Source organism: Haliotis cracherodii, unplaced genomic scaffold, assembly GCF_022045235.1.
Source record: "Haliotis cracherodii isolate W230 unplaced genomic scaffold, xgHalCrac1.p SCAF_3, whole genome shotgun sequence".
Lineage (NCBI taxonomy): Eukaryota > Metazoa > Mollusca > Gastropoda > Lepetellida > Haliotidae > Haliotis > Haliotis cracherodii.
Genome location: NW_027266286.1, coordinates 56,340,378 through 56,365,024, shown reverse-complemented (window position 1 = coordinate 56,365,024; position 24,647 = coordinate 56,340,378). Strand labels below are relative to the sequence as shown.

The 24,647-nt window shown below is 44.6% G+C and overlaps 1 protein-coding gene across 1 annotated transcript in view; it reads right to left on the bottom strand.

Moving 5' to 3' along the window:
* LOC139474974 (uncharacterized) overlaps positions 1-18,152 on the bottom strand; it is a 44,086-nt gene extending 25,934 nt beyond the window's left edge. Inside the window, exon 1 of the mRNA XM_071258176.1 lies at positions 17,789-18,152. Coding sequence (XP_071114277.1) covers positions 17,789-17,797 — 9 coding nt within the window. The 5' untranslated portion in view covers positions 17,798-18,152. The remainder of the gene's footprint in view (positions 1-17,788) is intronic.
* Positions 18,153-24,647: the final 6,495 nt, after the last annotated feature.

The window sequence follows — 24,647 nt, the reverse complement described above, 5'->3', positions numbered from 1 at the left end:
AGGGGAGTGTAATAGCTGCCCATGGATGCCTTCTCCTTGCCTGAAAGTCTCATCAATGAGGAAGTCCAGCATTTCACATATTGTTTTCTCAGTAAACTTCAGATGGCATTTGCTATCATTTTGACAAATTGACTCGAACCTGTGAAGATAAATATATAACTAACTGCATGTATGGTCATCACGTTTGAAACAAAAAATAATGGATCCAGGAATAAAGGTTTTGCTCAGTTCTTAAACACCACCTTTTTGAGCAAGGGCAATCCCTCCCCCCCCCCCCCCCCCCCCCCCCACACACACACACACCCACCTCCACCCCCACCCCCACCCCCCCACACACAAACACATACACACGCTATACACTATACGGAAACTGTATTAAGTATCTTGAAATTTATTAAATGAAGTAATAGATATTTCCTTTATTCATATTACTTTAATAAATATTGTATTCAGTACTGACAAATGGCTCTATCACGGATGTGGTGTCGACAGAGACCTCTAGGGGGAACCACATATCATGTATAGGTAACGTTACGGGGTTGACAGGAAGTGTCCACGCACAACTTGAGGGAACGTATAGTAGTCAGTGTCTCCAAACATCTCGCTTTTCGCCTGACGTCAACGCGACATTCTCCGAGGCAAGAACTGGAGCAGGCTGACCTATGGCCGTGTAACTCTTCATGACATATTATCACGAGTCTCTCCTGCGTCGAGATATGTCATGCGCAGAGATTTTAAAATTTGGAACGGAAACTGCACAAGTAGGCACTACTCAGTTGCATCTACGCTTGATGGTTCATTCAATAACAAAACACGTAACGGTTTCTATTTGCTAAAAGATTGTTCAATACTTCAATACTTGCTGAATTCAGTATAATGTTAAAAAACAGACGGATCAATCCTTTAACGTAGTAGTTGACGACAACAAGAACCATGTCCTTTAGAGTGCTGCGTCAGCAATATTTCTGCATTGGAAGCGATACCTTATTTGTCATCATGTATGCGTGTTGAAGGTTATATAAAGCTGCAATTGTCTAGTCAAGGCAAAGCAATGGTTGGTGGTGTGTGTGTGGCTGCTTGTACTGGTCCGGACTAATGCTGATTTCATAGTGCTAGCCAACTGAGATACCATGCTGCAGTTTTAACATGAATACCCCACTCAGACACTCTATACTGACACAGAGCCGACCAGTCCTTGTCTTAGCCCCTTGATGCCGAGCACCAGACAGCTTTAACGGCTTTTGGTATGACGCGGCCGGGGATCGAACCGTCACAGAGTAATCAGTCAATGCTTATCACATATCTACTCGAACGACCTGCATATGTACATACCGGAATTATTTTAACGATTTAACTTTTCATAACAACAGTGAGTGAGTATGGTTTTACGCCGCTTTTAGCAATATTCCAGCAATATCACGGCGGGGGACACCAGAAATGGGCTTCACACATTGTACCCATGTCGGGAATCGAACCCGGGTCTTCGGCGTGACGAGCGAACGCTTTAACCACTAGGCTACCCGACCGCCCCTTATAACAACAATTATCCAGGTTTATCTACACCATCTACTGAGTGCATGGATGTTTTTACGACGCGTTTAGTAATATTCCAATCATATCACGGTAGGGAGCATGCAGAACAGGCTTCATTGTTAATAACACCAAAGCAAAATAACAACAACAACGCTTTCCCTTTAAGTAATCTCTGCTAAAAGTAGAATCCGTTGTACCAGTCCGATCAGGTTCTAAGCATGTGTTTCTGAATCAGAAGCAAATAGTGGTAATACCAGTAGTTCGCGAAAAGGTGAGAGCATCCTGTCCCCATCACCCAAACCCCTCTCCCCCACCACCACCACCACCACCACCCCAGTACTTCTACTGAAACAACTTACCGTATTCGACGTAATAAGCGCCCCGCTCACGGCGATATTTGCTAAGATATTGTCTCGTGAACAATCCCAATTAGCACCCTTTCCGATTGATCAATGTACACACTACTTATTTATTCGCGTATAATACGCACGCGTGTGTTATATGCACCCTTAATTATAGGCAATTAAATTTTGGAAAAATATATCTCTCGTATATAAACATTTCAGGCTGTCAGCATAAACCACGAAATTTATCTTTCAACTCCGACAAAATAATATTCTATTAAGAGCCCCCTATTTCTAATTTTGCGAGAGCCCTGGGCGCTTATTACGTCGAATACGGTACATATCAGTTTATGAGGCTGTTGACCATTCCCAAATGAAGGAAATTGAATGATTTGTTCGAAATGTTTCTTAATTCTCGGTGAATATTATTCGCACTGACAACATAATGAGAATGGGTTTATTTGCAGGATCTAATCGAACAATGGTTGAATTAATCTTGTTTATAGGTAAACAATCTAATCAGTGTGATGGATATTAGTAAACACATAATATCATCAGTGTCAAAAAATCAGAATAATTGATTTCATGGCGACGGAGATCTGGAGCGAAATGCCCCAAATTTCCTGCCGATTCACGAGGAGCTGAAGCATCTATGAAATATGTGACCAAATTCAAGGGCACGTACGATATTATTTCAGCAATCTGAAACCTTTTCAGCCCGATTTAACACGATTAATCTGCGTATTTGGATCCAATTTCAGACAGACTGTTCCTCCGAGCGCAAAACAGATTTAATTTGTTCACATTTTGATTAATGTCACGTTTCGCTGGTAATATGCTGGTCTCGGCGTACGAGTTTGGCCGTGAAAAATGTACGTTAATGTGTCGTAATATTCACGATACGAGGACGCAGATAAATAATTATCATATCATGAGATCTGATTGGTTCACGTGATCTTGAAAAAATACTGTATTGAGTGAGTGAGTGAGTATGGTTTTACGCCGCTTTTAGCAATATTCCAGCAATATCACGGCGGGGGACACCAGAAATGGGCTTCACACATTGTGCCCATGTCGGGATTCGAACCCGGGTCTTCGGCGTGACGAGCGAACGCTTTAACCACTAGGCTACCCGACCGCCCCAATACTGTATTGAAAATGTGGTTAATTCATACCAATCCACATGGATGCTAATACCCGCATTCAATAAATCAAGGCTTGAGGGAAGGTTTTCCACAACGACGGGAAATTAGGGGCATAAAGCGCTTCGCCGTTAGAGCTGTGGCATTTAGTCGTTTCAGGATCCGCTGGTCACGGATTCGAATCCCACATTTCCTCTGATTACGATACGTGCTCGGGGGTTTCATCAAAGTGATAACCATCTGCGACCTGCATTACCTTGGCTTTCCTCCCACATTAAACACTATTCATAATCAGGAACAGTCTGGGATTCGAACTCGCGTGTTATTAAGAAGAAAAAATACGTCATGACGATAAGAAATCACGTTCCACATTTATCCCATTGAAAAACTCTTTTTCCAGTTTGGATACCACTCTGTGTGTGGAATATACTCAATTTCGAGCTTCCTGCTTTATTTTCCTCAGACCAAAAGCTATTTTCGATGCTCCTAATATTGGCCACTGGTTTGCCAACTTCAGATCTGATTAGATTGCAGGGATCAGTTTAGCTGTGATAGTGCTGACTGCAGCAAAAATCTTATAAAACGATATCAGTGGTGTCTGCGGGTTTTTTAGGACTGGGTATAGGTTGATTGTCGGAATGTAATCAACACGAGTGAATTCATCTGTCTGATGGATCCGGGGTTATATATAGCGATATATTATGAAAGCTGACCATCCGGTTGGAGATAATTTCGATACACACGGCAGAATGAGACAAGAAGTGCCAGCCACCGCCAGTATTCCTGGCAGGCTCGGAGACATTTGACATTTGGTCCTCTCTAGCATGGCAGAATATTGAAATAGGTTTCATTTTCACTTACACGGAGACTGAAAACAACCGAAATTGCGAGTATGTAACGATCCCAAATATGATTTGATACATTTCCGAGTGGCACTTCTAAATTGTCAGAACGTCGTGTTAGTCAAACATACCGTCACATTTTAATCAGTCATTCGTGTTGACGCTTCGATGCGATGTTTTTAGGGGATTTTGGTTGGTTGTGTGAGTCTGGTCTGACGCCGCTTTGAACAGTATTTCCGTTATATCACGTTGTGTCAGCTTAATGTGTGAGTTTCAGCTGTGGCTACTTGGTGGTCCAAGCGGTGTCTGGAGGTGGAGGTATGGTGGTCCGAGCGGTGTCTGAAACGTGGGGTGGTGATCCGAGCGGTGTCTGGAGGTGTGGGTATGGTGGTCCGAGCGGTGTCTGCAGGTGGAGGTATGGTGGACGGAGCGGTGTCTGGAGGTGGAGGTATGGTGGTCCGAGCGGTGTCTGAAACGTGGGGTGGTGATCCGAGCGGTGTCTGGAGGTGTGGGTATGGTGGTCCGAGCGGTGTCTGCAGGTGGAGGTATGGTGGACGGAGCGGTGTCTGGAGGTGGAGGTATGGTGGTCCGAGCGGTGTCTGAAACGTGGGGTGGTGATCCGAGCGGTGTCTGGAGGTGTGGGTATGGTGGTCCGAGCGGTGTCTGCAGGTGGAGGTATGGTGGACGGAGCGGTGTCTGGAGGTGGAGGTATGGTGGTCCGAGCGGTGTCTGAAACGTGGGGTGGTGATCCGAGCGGTGTCTAGAGGTGTGGGTATGGTGGTCCGAGCGGTGTCTGCAGGTGGAGGTATGGTGGACGGAGCGGTGTCTGGAGGTGGAGGTATGGTGGTCCGAGCGGTGTCTGAAACGTGGGGTGGTGATCCGAGCGGTGTCTAGAGGTGTGGGTATGGTGGTCCGAGCGGTGTCTGCAGGTGGAGGTATGGTGGACGGAGCGGTGTCTGGAGGTGGAGGTATGGTGGTCCGAGCGGTGTCTGAAACGTGGGGTGGTGATCCGAGCGGTGTCTAGAGGTGTGGGTATGGTGGTCCGAGCGGTGTCTGGAGGTGGAGGTATGGTGGACGGAGCGGTGTCTGGAGGTGGAGGTATGGTGGTCCTAGCGGTGTCTGAAACGTGGGGTGCGTGATCCTACCGGTGGCTGGGGGAGGATGGGTGGTCCTACCGGTGGCTAGAGGGTGGGTTGGTGATCATACCGGTATCTGTAGGGTTGGTTGGTGATCATACCGGTATCTGGAGGGTGTGTAGGTGATCATACCTGTATCTGGAGGGTTTGTGGGTGATCATACCGGTATCTGGAGGGTGTGTAGGTGATCATACCGGTATCTGGAGGGTGTGTAGGTGATCATACCGGTATCTGGAGGGTGTGTAGGTGATCATACCGGTATCTGGAGGGTGTGTAGGTTATCATGCCGGTATCTGGAGGGAGGGTGGGTGGTCTGAGTGATGGTTGTATAGGGGTGGGGGTGAGTGGATGTGAGGCGAGTGGGTTTGGTTAAGCTGGGGATCCAACCTTGAGTTATGATCTGGATCACGACATTCAAGACAACAAAGTATTTAGCATGTTCCACGTTTACAGCATTCCATTCAAGGATATTTGCACAGTGTTCTGAAGATAAGCTCCCCACATACGATCGATAGAAGGCTCCCACTTGTCGTTTTATCTCAGTTTAGATCTACAATCCAATAAACCACATCGTGTGCACGACTTAACACCATTAGTCGCCGTGTCGAGGTACTCAGACGACCTATGCCCTGGAACTAATAAAGCTGGCTTTGTGAGGGCTCTCATGGGCACCCTCGGGCACCCTCGGGCACCCCCGGGCACAATAATTCGCAGAGGTCGGTGTGGGATTCGTAAGGGGGCTGGCTATTCATCCTGCTGGTCAAATCTTTATTCGGTCCTTCCTAAACAATTATACTACTCAAAACAAGTTAAGGACCACCCGATTCTTTCATATTACTACAGTTAAGCTGTCATTCTTCTTTTGAGTAGTATATTATCTACTCGCCAAGTATAATTAATATACGCCTGTCTCCAAATACCCGTTCGCTGCTTCATCAATCCATCAAACAAGCACAAATATCTGCCCACACATCAGTTCCTTTTGGGGATTCCGGGGCTGATCCCAAGTAGCTATGCTTGTCAGACGAGGCGACTGGATGGATCGGGTTGTCTGGTGATATGGTTGATTGCGTGTCATCATACTCTGACGGCGTGGGATGGTGTTCATTGTATCAACCACTGGTTTGTCTGATCAAGACAGAATTATATACACGCTATTGGAGTAAAGCTGAGCGCGGCGTTTAACAGCAAAACGAAACACGAAATGAAATCACACTTCAGACACACAGGGGCAGTGGGGAAGCCTAGCGGTTAAGCGTTCGCTCGCCACGCCGAATTCCCTGGTTCGATTCCCTAGATGTGTACAATGTGTGAAGCTCTTTTCTGGTGTCCCCCGCCGTGAAAACCATTCTCATTCAACCACTCAAAACCACATAAACCAACGATCCCTCCATTATTGGTTTATCATTGTTCCTTACAGCCTTAAGTCTCCCCTTAAGTCTCCCCTTAATCTCCCCTTAACTCTACCCTTAAGTCGCCTCTTTCACCTATCATTCCATCCACCTAAGCCATCTACAAAACAACACAACAATATTCAATCCATCCACCCGACTATACATTGCTCTCAAGACCCAAACACCCACTAGTTCATTTCTCTTCCCATCAATCGATCCATCATAATCCGAAATACATCACTTACAATCAAATTAACTCATGATAAGAGAAAACCCATTGGTCTAAGACTTTCCTCATCCTTAGTGTGTGTGTGTGTGTGTGTGTGTGTGTGTGCGTGTGTGCGTGCGTGCGTGCGTGCGTGCGTGCGTACGCGGGCGCGAGTGCGTGTGTGTGTATGTGGGTGGGCATCTTCTTATTTTACTGACCCGTGAAGATCCGGGTTACAATAGGTCTTCAGCAACCCATGCTTGCCATAAAAAGGGGACCATGCTTCTCGACAGAGGCGACGAACGGGACCGGGTGGTCAGGCTCGCTGACTTTGTTGCTACATGTCATCGTATCCCAATTGCGTGGATCGATGCTCATGATGGCAATCACTGGATTGTCTGGTCCAGACTCGATTATTTACAGACCGCCGTCATATAGCTGGAATATTGCTTTGCTGAGTGTGGCGTTAAACAAGAAACAAACAAACAAATCTTATTTTTCTAATAGTTTCGAGTCATCTGCAATTCGGGTAAATCATTATTCTGGAGAGTCGGAATGGACACTGTGTCCCTTTCATATTCTAGTGAAGGTAGCCTATGTCTTTCTATGGTTTCCATATCATATTGTCGATCATATTATCAATCGTATAAACTTTTGTTAATCCGAGTTTTTGTGGCCAATCGTGTCAAATTAATTTTGAACTCCAATATTTCCCAAATGTCTGCAACTGATCTTGCCCGTAAGATATACCCAATAATTCTCTGCAGGAAAATAGTTGGTATGATTAAACTATATCCCCTGTCCAGAGCGAGCTAATTGCCACTGCTGACCGCTGGTTGACCTACTCCACAACTAACCGGCAGATATCAGGAAGTGCCTTGAGACCAGTCTTGACAAACAAATCAACCCGTGTAATTTCTCTGATAGTATTCCCCGGCTTGCAAATTAGCTACGATAATTAGCTGTACAGATAAAATAACTAATTGACAAGCTTCGGGCATCGGGAGTTAATCCTAGCGATTTTCGATGTTTAAATATACAAAGAAATGATTTCATGCTTCAGAAAAGGGCGAAATAAGACCAGGATAGCGTCTGAAGCTGATACCCGCCCACGTTTATGTTAGGACAGGATGATTACTTACATTTACTTATCCATCCTGTGTAACTGTAATAGATGACAGTGTTATTGAAACAGACATTTAATCACGGTGCTATCTTCGCAAGAACTTTAAATCAAATAGATGCGCTCCTACACGTGTTAGTCAAATGTATTCTCAGGAGAGATTTGTGGAACGTGAAAATTGATCACAGCTATAAGGAGAAAACAGAATTTGATTTCAGTTCAGATTCCAAATTGTCTTATTTGATCAAGTATAGCGTAAAAAAAAACGAAAATTTGACCAACGATTAATCATTTTTTCCTCTTGGATTCTTAATCCCGTTGTTGCCAGGCTCTGCAAGGGTTCCAAACAGCAAAATGGATGTTATATCCCGGCAGCAGTAAGCCAGAACAACACTACGTGTGTTGTTTAAATGAAATGTATAATCATTACCATGGCAACCAATCCTTTCAATAAATAATGATGGCCATGATACACTCCAGCTCTCACAAAAGATCATCATCATCAGAATAGAATGGTATTGGATCACGGTTCTATTTCAACTTAACTGAGTAAACTCAACAAACTTGTTTGCTCAAAACGTACATTTATCTCACGCTAGGCAAGGGTACGTGTGTGTCTAGGATGGGTACGTATGTGTCTAGAAAGGCTACGTATGTGTCTAGGATGTGTACGTATGTGTCTAGAAAGGGTACGTATGTGTCTAGGATGGGTACGTATAAATCTAGAAAGAGTACGTATGTGTCTAGGATGGGTACGTATGTGTCTGGTAAGGGTACGCATGTGTCTAGAAAGGGTACGTATGTGTCTAGGGTGTGTACGTATGTGTCTAGAAAGGGTACGTATGTGTCTAGGATGGGTACGTATGTGTCTGGTAAGGGTACGCATGAGTCTAGAAAGGGTACGTATGTGTCTGGTAAGGGTACGTATGTGTCTAGAAAGGGAAAGTATGTGTCTGGTAAGGGTACGTATGAGTCTAGAAAGTGAACGTATGTGTCTAGAAAGGGTACGTATGTGTCTAGAAAGGGAACGCATGTGTCTAGAAAGGGAACGCATGTGTCTAGAAAGGGAACGTATGTGTCTAGAAAGGGTACGTATGTGTCTAGAAAGGGTACGTATGTTTCTAGAAAGGGTACGTATGTGTCTAGAAAGGGAACGTATGTGTCTAGAAAGGGTTCGTAGCTCACCTTCCTGACTTTTCAGCTGATGAAAATAGTGTACGTTACAGAACAGGCGATTCTTTCATACGACTATAGTTGATCTGTCACGATTGATAGACTAATAAAATAATCAGGAGTTCTTAACTTCTTTTGAGTCGTACATGTTCGTTGTAAATCCATTTGGAAAAAAATTGTTCCGAATGAAAAGGCCACATCGTGCACCAGGTATTTTCAAAATGGCTAAGATTGCAGCCATTTACGAACGTCGATAAGCAGAGAAGGTTAACTTCAAAAGTTAAGGAAATGATAAAGATAACATACAAAATGGTTTGTTTATAGGTTTCTCCTAAAGTATCTTATTTGCGTCTATCATAGGCGTTGGTGAGAATATCAAAGAACAATAACTATTATCATCATTCAACGCAGACAGGAAAAGAGAGATTTGTTTCATAAAATTCCACATTTCGCAAGAAGTAACTGTTAGTTGTTAAATGGAATTGAATCTCGAGATATGTCCAGGGGTACTTGCGAGTTGGCTTCGTTACTGTACGGCTGACGGCGGAAATATGCCGACGCCGTTCTAATAATGACTCCGTTGCATGTACTCGTGACGTTGATTGACGGATGCTTATTACAAGTCTGTTCAAGTATTGCAATAGACACTTGGCACATTTGGCATCGCCATGAATGAACTGAGCGAACACATGGACGTAATGACTGTCGTCATTGACTGTGATTGTCAGACGATATTGTCAGCGAGATCCTGGCTTAGACGGAGCAACAATGGGGCTCTATTCCCAACAGATGCTCAGCTATTATTGTCGGCCCTAACAGACCTGATAATTACAGCCGGGATGCAATTGCACTGCCCGACACAAAGTCTGATCGGATTCTGAAATAATATTACTGGGTCTTTTAGTAGGCATATATCCCGGTCTTTAAGATTGTGGCAGGAATTATTGCAATCTGAACAGCGAAATTAAAGATGTTTCGCCATTGATTTTCAGTGGACCACACGGAGCTATTTTGCCATTTACGCCAAATGGAATCTGTTTCGGCGGATAATCAAGACTTGTAATAACTTTGCATTGACATGATAGTTACATTAAGCGTCAGTACTCCCCTTCTTGCCTCACCGATATCCATGTGATGTGTTTCGTAACTGGGCAATGGGCTATTTGTGGAAAATTGTTTGGTTACTTTTGTTCGACATCGGATCGCTTAGGTCGAAGCTGCGATTGGGTTTCATCTTCAATATCTAATAAAATAACCCATTTCAAAGCAATCTTATTAAAATCAGATCAGATCTACTACTCCGATACGATGTCTCTCTGCCTACAGAACTGACTACGCCTACATAGGAGGTGGTCAGGTGATCTTTGAAATTAGCAAATCAGCGTCAATAATTCAAAATGCTCTCTACAAGTGAGCGCAGCATTAAAAATGCATATCTGAGTCGAAGAAAATAAATCGATGAAATCCGATTGCGAAAAACACCGCGGTTTATATGATTGTGGTTATTTTATACCCCCCTGTCGTTTGCAATCACCATGGCAACAACACCCAAAAGGGTTAATATTAAGGGATAAAGAATCGAATCGAAATCAAGAGGGTAAAGAAATGAAAGCTGACATCTGATTGAACCCAGACACGTAACGTATTGTTAAAAGATACGATAAATTCAAAGAATATTTTAAGCTCCAGAGATTCAGCTGATTTCTTCATAACGTACAAAACAACCAACACGGAGATACAATCCCCCGCATGTGCCAGAGATACTACCAACAAGAGTACCCGTGAAGATCCGAAGATCCTTCAGCAACCCACGCTTGGCGTAAAAGGCCACTATGCTTGTCGTAAGAGGCGACTAACAGGATCGGGTGGTCAGGCTTGCTGACTTGGTTGATGCATGTAATCGTATCCCAATTGCGTGTATCAATGCTTATGATGTCAATCACTGGATTGTCTGGTCACGACTCAATTATTTACAGACCGCCGTCATATACCTGAAACATTACTGAGTGTGGCGTAAAACAACAACCAACCAACCCACAAGAGACAGATCAGCGTCTAGGCTAGCAGTCCAGATCGTATATCAGGCCAATCTTGAGACCAATAACACGTGAAATGAAAGTGTTACCGTAGTAAACAGATTAAACTTTGCCTCTAGCTACTGTTTCCATATGTTCGTGGGCTGACTAATTGGTTATCTTAGACACCTGGGGGAATCTGACTGAAATAGGCGACTCTGGCAATTTAAGAGAATGTTACACGCCAAGTGACAACCGTAAATCCTGAACAACGAATCTGTTTTGTCAACGGAAACACGATTCTTTTGTGTTTGTTTGATTTTACCTCGAAACTGAACTGACTACTTTATACTAACGACAATTATGGTGTCAGAGGTGATGGCTTCACCTTTTCCACTAGGATAAGGGAGAAATAGATACACTGGTGGGCATAAGAAAGTGAGCGAGTGAGTGAGTGAGTTTGGTTTTACGCCGCTTTTAGCAATATTCCAGCAATATCACGGCGGGGGACACCAGAAATGGGCTTCACACATTGTACCCATGTCGGGATTCGAACCCGGGTATTCGGCGTGACGAGCGAACGCTTTAACCACTAGGCTACCCGACCGCCTCGGGCATAAGAAAGTATACCCTTGAAAATAAGATTTGACCAAAGACATACAAACGTTGGTAGCTTGAAAACAGTCGCCTGTTGTGAAATCCTCATTGATATGATGCTTGTAATATCGCCTATGATACCCAATCAAAAGCCATCGAAAAAAACAGTTTTTGTTTGTTTCACATTTAGCCACCATCAAACATGGGTGTATACTTTCTTTTGCCTCCAGTTGACTTTCGACAATCCTCATTTCTCATCTCAATCCTCATGTCTGAAGTCAATAGTTTTACTAGTTCACGTGACTATCACATTACACACCACAACCTAGCGGCATTCTTGATCATCATATGATTGCTGGATATCCTATCAACGAAAGTTGAAAATTGTAAAGTTTCTCTCAAATGTGGCGGCCATAGAAATCGGTGGGAGTTTGGTTTATATTATTCAATTGCTGCCAATTGCTGCCCGTTGAGGGAGTCAGGTGGGAGTGGGGGTGGGGGTGGGGGTGGGGGAGCTTGTGGTTAAAGCGTTCGCTCGTCAGACCGAAGACCCGGTTTCGATTGCCCTCATGCGAACAATGTGTCAAGCCCATTTCCGGTGTACTCCACCGTTATATTGCTGGAATATTGTTAAAAGCGGCGTAATAACCATACTCACTGCCCGAGGTATTAACAGACGGAATCCGTCGGGAAAATACCAATAAATCGTCTAAAACGTTAAATTGCATTAATGAATTGCTGGACGAGTTTTCCCTGTCCATACACTTATAAGGGGATTATACGGACGCTGATACTCTATCCGTCCAATGGGGGACAAGAAACGAGCCCCGTTCGTTCGTCCGTCGGCACGGTTGTGATTCCAGAGCATTACTCCTGTACCGTCCAATATTCTTTCGTATATTAGCACATGAGACAAATGCTCAACGGTGCCATTAGCTATTAAGGAATTTGAATAAAGGGCGAAATGGATGATTTTGTTTTTCTTGTTAATTCGTGTATGTCCGCAAATACTCTTAAGGGGGCAGGAGTGGAACAGTGGTCCGAGGCGCCACAATTCGCTGTGCAGAGTTGCGTCCCTTTGTCACACAAGAAACCTATGATCGTGGGTTCGAATTCCGGTTCACCCCGATTATGTTTCTAGGATTTTCAGCACAATACCTGTGCTCGTGGATTTCACCAAACGTCTAAGACTTGCATCACGGGTTTTCCTCCCACATTAAGCTGACACGCCGTACGCGTGATATAAACTGGAATACTGTTCAAAGCGGGGTTAAACCCAACTCACTGACATTTATTTAAGAATTGACTTTCACTTTGAGTGACTTCAGTGGATTATGAACCTTCATAGAGTGAGGGCCAAACTGTATGAAGGTCGGAGCTTGCGAAAGAAAGAACGCTTATGTATGTTTTCGTGCTAGGGAATTCCCAGGGGTTTCCCCGGGAATGTGGAAGTAGTCCGTCAGTGTTTACGTCATGTCAAGAACACGGTCTCGTGAAAAACGTATGAACGTCAAATTGTGTCGTTCATACACTTATGAAGGTCAATTTCACTGCCATGTGACCGACCTCTCGTCCAATGGAAAAGCCGTATATCGTGTAAACGTCAAATTAAAAAATTATTACACAATGTCCCACGCCCATACTGGATTCTTGAGGAGTTGTGTTCTTCATTACCAGTACCGGCATGTATCTTGTCACCTATGTAACTCATATAATTCTGTCCCCTAAATTACCATTATCACAATGCCACTGTGATATCAGCCCAGTAGCCGTACGATGGTGTTTGATAAGTAATGAGATAAACTCCTTTGTATAAAACGCCACTAATTAAGCTCGGAAGTTATGATAGCGGAAATTGGTCTTCGGTTGTGAGTTTGTTCCATTGTATAACTGTTACTATATGACAATGAACGTAACATTCCGGAATACCATTAAATGTAATAATTGGCGAGGGAGTCCAGAAACTTGTCTCATCGCCTCCTTAGATGAGACTAGAACAATGAGAACGTGAGTTAGACAATGAGCGAGTAACGAATGGTATTTCCTGGCAGGGTCGACTTTGCAGTCCCTGAGCTGCGCGAGTGAGTTGGGTTTAACGCCGCTTTTAACATTATTGCAGTTATATCACGGCGTGTCAGCTTGATGTGGGACAGCTCGAAGTGATGCAGGTCTCGGACGTTTACAACTTCGGTGAAATCCACGAGCACGGTATGGCCGTGATATTGCTGTTATACTCACTCACTAAAGGCCGCTGTGAAAAAGCTGGGATATTGCTTACAGTGGTGTTAAACAACTCTCCAGTTTAACGATTTCTGTGTAAATTACCCGCGCAATACTGAATGAGAAGGATAGGCGCCTGCGTGATATGATTCATTGCCAAGTGTTCTTATCTTTATCTCAATATTTAAATATGTAATTCATAGTAAAGCGAATGATTTGGGCTCATGGCAGGAAACGAACTCGGAAACGAGACCGGCGACAACACCCGCCCCTGCCCTACTTGTAAACACAGTATTATTTTAAGTCTATGTGTGGGGCGGTCGGGCAGCCTAGTGGTTAAAGCGTTGGATCGTCACGCCGAAGACCCGGGTTCGATTCCCGACATGAATACAATGTGTGAAGCCCATTTCTAGTGTCCCCCGCCGTGTTATTGCTCGAATATTGCTAAAAGCGGCGTAAAACCATACTCACTCACTAATTTAAGTCTATGTAAATATAATTGTAACCTTTTCTACAAACCTTCAGCTGTGCCGTTTCCGAAAAAAACCACCCAACGTGAGTTGGGTTTAACGCCGCTTTTAACAGTATTCCAGTTATATCGCGGCGTGTCAGCTTAATGTGGGAAGAAAGCTCGAAGTGATTCAGGTCTCAGACGTTTACAACTTCGGTGAAACCCACGAGCACTGGTATGGTGCTGACAAACCTAGAAACATAATTGGGGCGAACCGGCATGCCCATGGGACGCAACTCTGCACAGCGAATCGCGGCGCCTTAGACGAATGGGCCACCCGTGCCCCCACATGTATCAAGAACATATCTGTATTAATATCCGGGATTGGTTTGTCAATACAATAATTATTCTCTTTAAGACCCTCCGATCCTTGGCCGACAAAATAACCCGCAGCATTAACTTTTCGTCTGCCTCCGCAATCACCCACTAAATCAACATATTCTCTCGCCTGTCAGCGATTGGGGGAGTGTGCAGGTAATACAATATCATATCAGGATGAGTCTACACTCGTGTTTGCTTTGGTTCAGGGCACAATCTCTGAGCGAAGTCAGATCAATAGGCGCGATTTCCTGCTGTCATCAATGTTGAATGACCTCCCAATGGTGGGAGAGTTTGGTTTAACACTACTTTGAGCAGTATTTCAGTTACATTGCATCGATATCGAGGGAGAGCTCGAGATAATACAAGTCTTTCATGTTCACCTTGAGTGAAATCAACGGGCATTGGTATAGCGCTCACAAAACAAAATTACAGATTTCTGGTTCAACAAATTAAAGGGACGCAACTCTGCTCAGAGAATGATCCTACTTGAGCTGGTGGTGGTTGTGGTGAAATGGGGTTTAACGTCGCGTCCAAGATTATTGCACTTATATAGCGACGTGAATGTACGTGTGTGTGTTTGTGTGGCTGCTTGTACTAGTCCAGACTGATGGCGATTTATAGCGCTAACTCACTGAGATACCATGCCGCAGTTTAACATGAATATCCCACTCAGACACAGTATACTGACTCCGAGCCGACCAGTCCTTGTTTTAGCCCCTTAATGCCGAGCGCCAGACAGGGTAACAACAAGTACCATCTTTTAACGTCTTTTGGTATGACGCGGTCGGGAATCGAACCCCAGAAGCTCTCCGGGCGGATGCTCTACCACTAGACCACGGAGGCGAATACTTTAGCTGAATATAAGAAAAATACACCCTCATCAAGCCAGTGTTTTTTCTTTTACGCCCAATAAGCAATATTCCAGTTATTTTACGTACCCTATGATCGATTCTGGCCAAGACAAACCAGTGGTTCATATCATAAGTAGCGGACTATGTGACAGGGTATGACGGCACAACAATTTTCAGCTACATCACGACGGCGTGAATATAATCGAACCTGGACAGACAGACCGGTGGTAATAGCATGAGATGGGACCAGACACATTGTAACCCTCGCCCACACATAAGTCGGGCTTAGGATAACGGGGCCGCTTTTGGCCTATTCTGTCCACGCGGAAATCAATACAAGGGTGTATAATGACGTTAGGATCCTGGTTCAGATACTTAGTTTTCCTTTACAAACTATTTGTATTATTTGAATAGATATTTCAACAGGCAGGCGTTGTTTTTTTCCAACGTTTAAGGCCTATGGTCTAAATTACTTGAATGTTGAATGACACAGGTATAAAGTACAGAAGCCTAATGTAAATGGTACTCATCTTCAAAATAGACAATAACTATACATGCCTTATTTGATTTAAATTATAAAATATATTACCAAACATTTACACATTATTAATACGAATAGGCCTTTGTGCTTACATATAAACCATCAACACTTTGTATATATGATTATCAGATTACGAGTGTTAGCACCTGTAAAACCTACTCACACCAATATTATCTTAAGGGCCATTAGAAGAGTGTATAAGCACACGCCTTAAAGGTGTTTAATACACACTTTAGGAGTTCAGGTAGAGTAGCACTGGTATAGTGCTGACAAACCTAGAAACATAATTGGGGCAAACAGGGATTCGAACCCATATTCATAGGTTTCTGGCGTGCCCAAGGGACGCAACTCTGCACAGCGAATCGCGGCGCCTTAGACGACTGGGCCACCCGTACCCCCAAAATGGGGTTTAACATCGCGTATTATTATTGCACTTATATAGCGGCATGCATGCATATGTGTATGTGTGTTTTGCGTGTGCGTGTGCGTGTGCGTGTGCGTGTGCGTACGTGTGTTCTAATGCTGGTTTAATAGTGCTAACCCACTGAGATACCATTCCGCATTTTAACATGAATACCTCACTCAGACACAGTCGACTCCGAGCCGACCAACCCTTACTTCATCCCGTTCATACCGAGCGTCAGACGGAAACTTGTACCATCTCTAATGCATCTTGGTATGACACGGACAGGGATCGAACCGCCGACCTCCCGCTCTCCGGGCAGACGCTCTACCCACTGGACCACGGAGGCGGAGAACATATCATAAAAGCAGGATTTGTAAGCATGTGGACTGGGGTTTGACATCTCTCGCATTAGTTCGGTTTTATGTATCATGGAGTATCATCTTTCTCTGAAAGCCCAAAATTGGGTATTGGTATTGACCTTAAATATGGTGTAATTGAACAATGATCTAACCGAAACGATTCTGAGATTCGAACCCACAACTAGCGGATCCTGATGCAAGGGACGCAACTCCTTAGACTACTGGACTACCCGTGTCCTAATGATCGGCCAACTTGAATGTGTTAGTGAGTGAGTTGGATTTAACACCGCTTTTAGCAATATTCCAGCGGGGGACACAACGAACAGGATTCTCAAATTGAACTTGTTAAGCGGCGTTAAACCAAACTCACTCACTAACACATTCAAGTTGGGCCTTAATTGTAAAGGTCAATACCCTGCGCAATCTTGGGCTTTCAGAGAAAGATGATACGCCATGATATATAAAACCGATCTAATGCGAGAGATGTCAAACCCCAGTCCACGTGCTTACAAATCCTGCTTTTATGATATGACGAAAAGAAAATGAGAGGCACTTCCTCGCGCTCGATAGAACAAGTGCATTAACAATTACCATTTTGGATCACACTCAATGGAATTATTTTCAAAACGAAACCTTTGTACTTATACTTATCAATGCTTATCTATGCTTAAGTATGTCATTAAATGTTTTCATATAGACATGAAACTCAATGAAAACCGTATTCTTGCGCAGAACCTCGAAAAATCAATAACTCTGCTTCCCAGTAGCAATCATAGTCTTGACAGTTTGAGAACACATACTTTGATATCAACTGGACTATATTTCAGAAAAAAATCAATATAGCGATTTAATATTATTTATAACGACTTTAATTTGTCCAATCTAAATTTATCCTTCATGGGTTTCTTTTAGTATTTCAAGAATATGCATAATTGTAATGGAGTGGATATGACGCATTTTACATATACACACCATCGTTATTAAAATATATTTTTTAAATATTTGTAAAAAATATGCCAATGACATAGTCCACATGGACAGAAAAAAACGTTAAAAAATAACATACGCTTACCTTTTTCATTTTGTGCTTTAGCTGCTAAGTGACGTCCAGTCTTATTAGAGAAGATCCACAGACAACTATGTTCCCGTAACAACTCGCCAGTAACAACCTTCAACATAACGCCGTCCCGGGGGTCTGCGGGTGGACCGGAAGTTGGCGCTGATTGGCTAGTCAGTGGCACCTTCTGTTTGCCCGAGCCACACACCATTCGAAGGGTTTGGCTTTCTCCAATGAAGCTCCAGGAGTCGATTGAGGGGAGGGCCGGATCGGCAAAGTGGGGGAGACGGTGTAGGGGATCTTCACAAGGGGTAAATACGTCACATTTGATTGCTGATGGGTGTGAGAGGATGTGTACGTGCGGTGGATGTCTATGCCGTGACGACTGTGGTTACGTGCGCAGGAAACCATTGCTTGGGACTCCGAGAAGCTGTGTGTTATTGTTTCATTGATGTCTATTATATTTGCAAACGTATATGCGTCGGCATATGTGCCTTGATAAACACCGACAACACGCGTCACACATTACGATCTGACATTCGCTCAGAGATGATGCGTTCCCGGCTTGTCGAACGGACATGGTGATGTTCCATGATGTGGGTGTATGACGCGCGAGCATGTGGTGATTATTCTGCTTCGTTTATTTGCTGAGCGTTTACAAATGGGAACTTGCTGTATGTATGTATAGGTTATATATACCCACCCCAGCGGCGTTTTCTGTTATGGAGAACGTATGTGCTACTCTCTCTCTCTCTCTCTGTTATGGAGAACGTGTGTGCTACTCTCTCTCTCTCTCTTAAAAAAGTAAAAAACCAAACCGACCCCATTCCGTCGTTAACATTCCTGTCTCCCTTGTTTATTTTGTTTTATGCCTGATTCTGTCTACACACCCTCCTTGCCCCCACCCTACCTCATTTCCCTTATACTCCCCTACCCCAACCCCCAATTTAACTCCCCGACCCGAAAATGCCTTGTAAAGCCACCCCACTGCACACAATACTACCATGTATTGATCCAAACCCACACCTACCGTCTGCCGCTCCCGTAGAGGGACATACACCAACAGTAAGCACATTAAACACAGAGCGCCCACATGCATGCACGGCACGTGGCCAATGACTCCTAGGCAGTGACAGCTAATGAATGACAATGTGATACGTGGTGATCTGACACATGACGGTAGCCTCAGTTAAGATCTGACATAACGTACCGTTATCACAGCGACTGTTATAAATCACCGTAGCAGACTGACGTTACCATCATTTAAGATATTACGTGACACACTATACATTCATATATGTTGATATTCCCTCGTTATGTCGGGACTGGCATTATAATAGGAATACACTGATGTGCAGCTGCAGAAACATTGCGAATACTTAATTCATGTGAATTATGTACGAAGCATTAAAAATCCTGGTTGAAATTGGTCTTCAGAAACCCATGCTTGTCGTAAGGGGCGGCTAACGGGATCGGGTGGTCAGGCTCGCTGACTTGGTTGCTGCATGTCATCGTATCCCAATTGATAGCATCGATCCTCATGAGGTCAGTCACTTGATTGTCTGGTCCAGTACTCGATATATTTACAGAACGCTGTCATATAGCTGAATATTTTTGAGTGCGGCTTTAAACAACAGTCAACATGCATGCGACATCGGAGGAGATTAGGGATGTAAGGACTGATCGAGCTATCGATACATTACAAGTGGGGGGCACGGGTGGTCCAGTCGTCTAAGGCGCCGCGATTCGCTGTGCAGAGTTGCGTCCCTTGGGCACGCCAGAAACCTATGATTGTGGGTTCGAATCCTGGTTCGCCCCGATTATGTTTCTAGGTTTATCAGCACCATACCCGTGCCCGTGGGTTTCACCGAAGTGGTAAACGTCTGAGACCTGCATCACTTCGGGCTTTCTTCTCACATCACATCACATCAAGCTGACATGCCGCGATATAACTGGAATAATGTTAAAAGCACCGTTAAACCCAGCTCACTCACTCACTCACTCACTCACTCACTCACATTACAGGTGCTCTTTCTCCGGGGTCGAAGATAAACTACCGGGCAAAAGAAAGTACACACTTGAAAAAATTGGATTTGAGAAAACATTTACAAAACAATACTGACGGCCTCCGTGGCGTAGTGATACCTCACCTCACAAAATGTTACTAGGCTGAAAACAGTCGCCGAAACACTGCAAACGTTAAGTCCAAAACACAACTACGATACCCGTATCAAATACGTCACCATCAAATAACCATTTCTTGTTTGTTTAATTTTTAGACACCATCAAACACGTGTGCAGACATTCTTTTTCCGTGAAAACATCCCCAGTTGATATGGAAACCATGAGGACTTGTGTGAGTGCGAGAGGCTATATTTAGCGGCATGTGCAGCGTACGTGCATTACCAACACGAACTGAAAGAAAACAACGTGCAGAAGAAGTATTTAACGCGCTAAATATAACCGCGTGATCAAAACAAAACTCGATGATGATTATCATTAATAAAACGGATATTTCTTGAAAAGCGCACTGAAAGTATTATTCCTTATCACCGGGATGGCTTATTTTCACTTTGCAAATTATCAGCACCGATGCAGCTAACTTCCTTAATTAATCATCGCAACATTTCGTAATTCTATTTCAAGTAGTGAGGACTATATATAGCGATAGATTATAAAGCCATATAAAATATCAAAATAATAACTCAACACCTTATTGTTAATATTCATGAATACTCGCAATGCGGTATGGCAATGTGAGGCCAGGTACACACAGTGCCGATTATGGCTCCCGTTTCAGATCAGACAGCGCTACGACATGAAAAGTGAAAAAGTCGGATAACTATCCTCAATGATCTGGAATGTCCTATCATTGTCTGAACGCAGTCGTATACGTTCGTAACAGAGTCCTACGGATCCATTCGTCATCACTCGCCCCTTTCCGTCACCTGCAAGAAGACTCGTCCCCCTATCGATGAATGTTATGTGCGAAAATACGACAAACCAATCAGAATGCGCGTATGATTTCAAGTTCGTCGTCAAAGAATCCCTCGGAAATAATTTTTGATTTTATATATGTCTTGCATCTTAAAATATACCCAAGACACAGTTAAGTGTGTTCAATCATACTGTATAATTCCGCATCTCCCGATGTGCTGTAACTTGCATCTGAAATATATACAATATATAGGGAAATATATGTGAACCATTACGAAAAGAGTTGACAATTGTTTTAGGTATGCCCGTTTGCGCAAAGACGGAACCCGGTCGCAAAAATGGCCACCAGAGGGGCACGAGTCGCTATTCGGCTTGTCCCGGAATAACACGAGTTGGTCACGAATGCTACGGATCGGGAAAGGTCCAGAGAGGTCGGCCAAGCACTCCCGACAGTATGGTGCGTCTACTTCCGTAACATTCGGGAAACTCAGCCGATTTTGTCCAGTCGGAATACAATCGTGACTATGTCGTAACAGGTTCTACTGTATCGGATCAAAATCGTAACAATGTCCAGCGTTGTCTGGGCGGTGTCCTGTGGATCGGGACGCTGTCGTGATGAACGGGCATGAATTGTTCATTGACGTTTCTTGTCGATTGAGTCCAGATCTTTGTCGGTTCACTGTCCGGTCACTGTCTGATCTCTGTCGGATCGCATTCGGGAGAGTCTGGACGCTGTCGGGACAGATTCGGTCGTTTTGTACCATGCGGAGGATCCCAATCGGATCAGATTCGGATTGAGAAGGGGAGAATCGGTTGTACATATCTGATTGCTTATGAATTTCCCGCCACGAATCACAGGATCTTGATTAGACATTTGACAAATTTTAATCGGGAATGGTCCTATCAAGGACGGCAGTAGAAGCCCTGAATGTGTGACTGAGCCCACAACTCGTATCGATTTTGAAACCTGTTACTGTAGAGTATCTGAGTGGCATTAAAAGCTTCCGGATTACAGTGATTAATGCAGTGCAAAACACTTCAAGAAACATTTAAACGCATCGTTAATAGAAATATAGCATTAATCATTTGTAAAAAGACAATACTATTTTTATAATCCATTTAATAAATTTTGACTAGTAACAAAGGTTAGGTCGTGTGCATTTTGTAAATGCATGTAAAAGTATAATATGTATAGGCGTTGGTTTAGGTGCATGTGTGTGGTGTGTGGTCTTGTGAAAAAGGAAACATCTTACATGGCGCTTACTAGTTAACCAAACACTGAGATCCCTCTCTTAACACTACTACCCACACCCACCTTAACTTACCGCACTCTCACCTCTATCCCACTCTCAACACTACTACCCACACCCACCTTAACTTACCGCACTCTCACCTCTATCCCACTCTCAACACTACTACCCACACCCACCTTAACTTACCGCACTCTCACCTCTATCCCACTCTCAACACTACTACCCACACCCACCTTAACTTACCGCACTCTCACCTCTATCCCACTCTCAACACTACTACCCACACTCACCTTAACTTACCGCACTCTCACCTCTATCCCACTCTCAACACTACTACCCACACCCACCTTAACCTACCGCACTCTCACCGCTATCCCTCTCTCAACACTACTACCCACACCCACGTTAACCTACCGCACTCTCACCTCTATCCCTCTCTCAACACTACTACCCACACTCACCTTAACCTACCGCACTGTCACCGCTATCACACTCTCAACACTACTCCCCACACCCACCTTAACCTACCGCACTCTCACCGCTATCCCACTCTCAACACTACTACCCACATCCACCTTAACCAACCGCACTCTCACCGCTATCACACTCTCAACACTACTACCCACACCCACGTTAACCAACCGCACTCTCACCTCTATCAACACTACTACCCACACCCACCCCACTCTCACCTCTATCCCTCTCTCAACACTACTACCCACACCCACCCCACTCTCACCTCTATCCCACTCTCAACACTACTACCCACACCCACGTTAACCTACCCCACTCTCACCTCTATCCCTCTCTCAACACTACTTCCCACACCCACCCCACTCTCACCTCTATCCCTCTCTCAACACTACTACCCACACCCACCTTAACCAACCGCACTCTCACCTCTATCCCACTCTCAACACTACTACCCACACCCACGTTAACCTACCGCACTCTCACCTCTATCCCTCTCTCAACACTTCTACCCACACCCACCCCACTCTCACCTCTATCCCACTCTCAACACTACTACCCACACCCACCCCACTCTCACCTCTATCCCACTCTCAACACTACTACCCACACCCGCCCCACTCTCACCTCTATCCCACTCTCAACACTACTACCCACACCCACCCCACTCTCACCTCTATCCCTCTCTCAACACTACTACCCACACCCACCCCACTCTCACCTCTATCCCTCTCTCAACACTACTACCCACACCCACGTTAACCTACCGCACTCTCACCTCTATCCCACTCTCAACACTACTACCCACACCCACGTTAACCTACCGCACTCTCACCTCTATCCCTCTCGCAACACTACTCCCCACACCCACCTTAACCTACTGCACTCTCACCTCTATCCCACTCTCAACACTACTACCCACACCCACGTTAACCTACCGCACTCTCACCTCTATCCCTCTCGCAACACTACTCCCCACACCCACCTTAACCTACCGCACTCTCACCTCTATCCCACTCTCAACACTACTACCCACACCCACGTTAACCTACCGCACTCTCACCTCTATCCCTCTCTCAACACTACTCCCCACACCCACCTTAACCTACTGCACTCTCACCTCTACCCCACTCTCAACACTACTACCCACACCCACCTTAACCTACTGTACTCTCACCTCTATCCCACTCTCAACACTACAACCCACACCCACCTTTACCTACCCCACTTTTACCTCTATCCCACTCTCAACACTACTCCCCACACCCACCTTAACCTACTGCACTCTCACCTCTACCCCACTCTCAACACTACTACCCACACCCACCTTAACCTACTGTACTCTCACCTCTATCCCACTCTCAACACTACAACCCACACCCACCTTTACCTACCCCACTTTTACCTCTATCCCTCTCTTAACACTAGAACCCACACCCACCTTTACCTACCCCACTTTTACCTCTATCCCTCTCTTAACACTAGAACCCACACCCACCTTTACCTACCCCACTTTTACCTCTATCCCTCTCTTAACACTAGAACCCACACCCACCTTTACCTACCCAACTTTTACCTCTATCCCTCTCTTAACACTACTACCCACACCCACCTTAACCTACCGCACTCTCACCTCTACCCCACTCTCACCTCTATCCCACTCTCAACACTACTACCCACACCCACTTTAACCTACCGCACAGTCACCTCTATCTCTCTCAACACTACTACCCACACCAACCTTTACCTACCCCACTCCCACCTCTACGCCAATTGCCTCTCCACCTATGTCACTCTCTCCACTATCCAGTCTTCCGCCCTGAGCAGCAAACGTTTACTTCTGCTTATATATAGTTACTTTCGTCTCTTAAATAACGTGCTACCTTCAGACTTTGGGCCGTACCGGTAGTCTGGATATTAAAAGCTTTTGTCCATTCTACGCCGAACCCCTTGGTTAGGTTCCCAATTTTGCTGGAATTTGTGAAACATTTTCTTTATTCTTCGAAGTGATATTGCCAAAGACTTTTCTAATGACGATGTGATATTGCAGTGAAAAAACTCACTTCCTGTATGACATAGCGGGTTGTTGAGTGTAGTTTTACCGCCGCTTCTATCACTATTTCTGTCATGGCGAGGTGAGATGAAATGGGGTTTAACGTCGCGTCCAAGATTATTGCACTTTTATAGCGACGTGCATGTACGTGTGAGTGTTT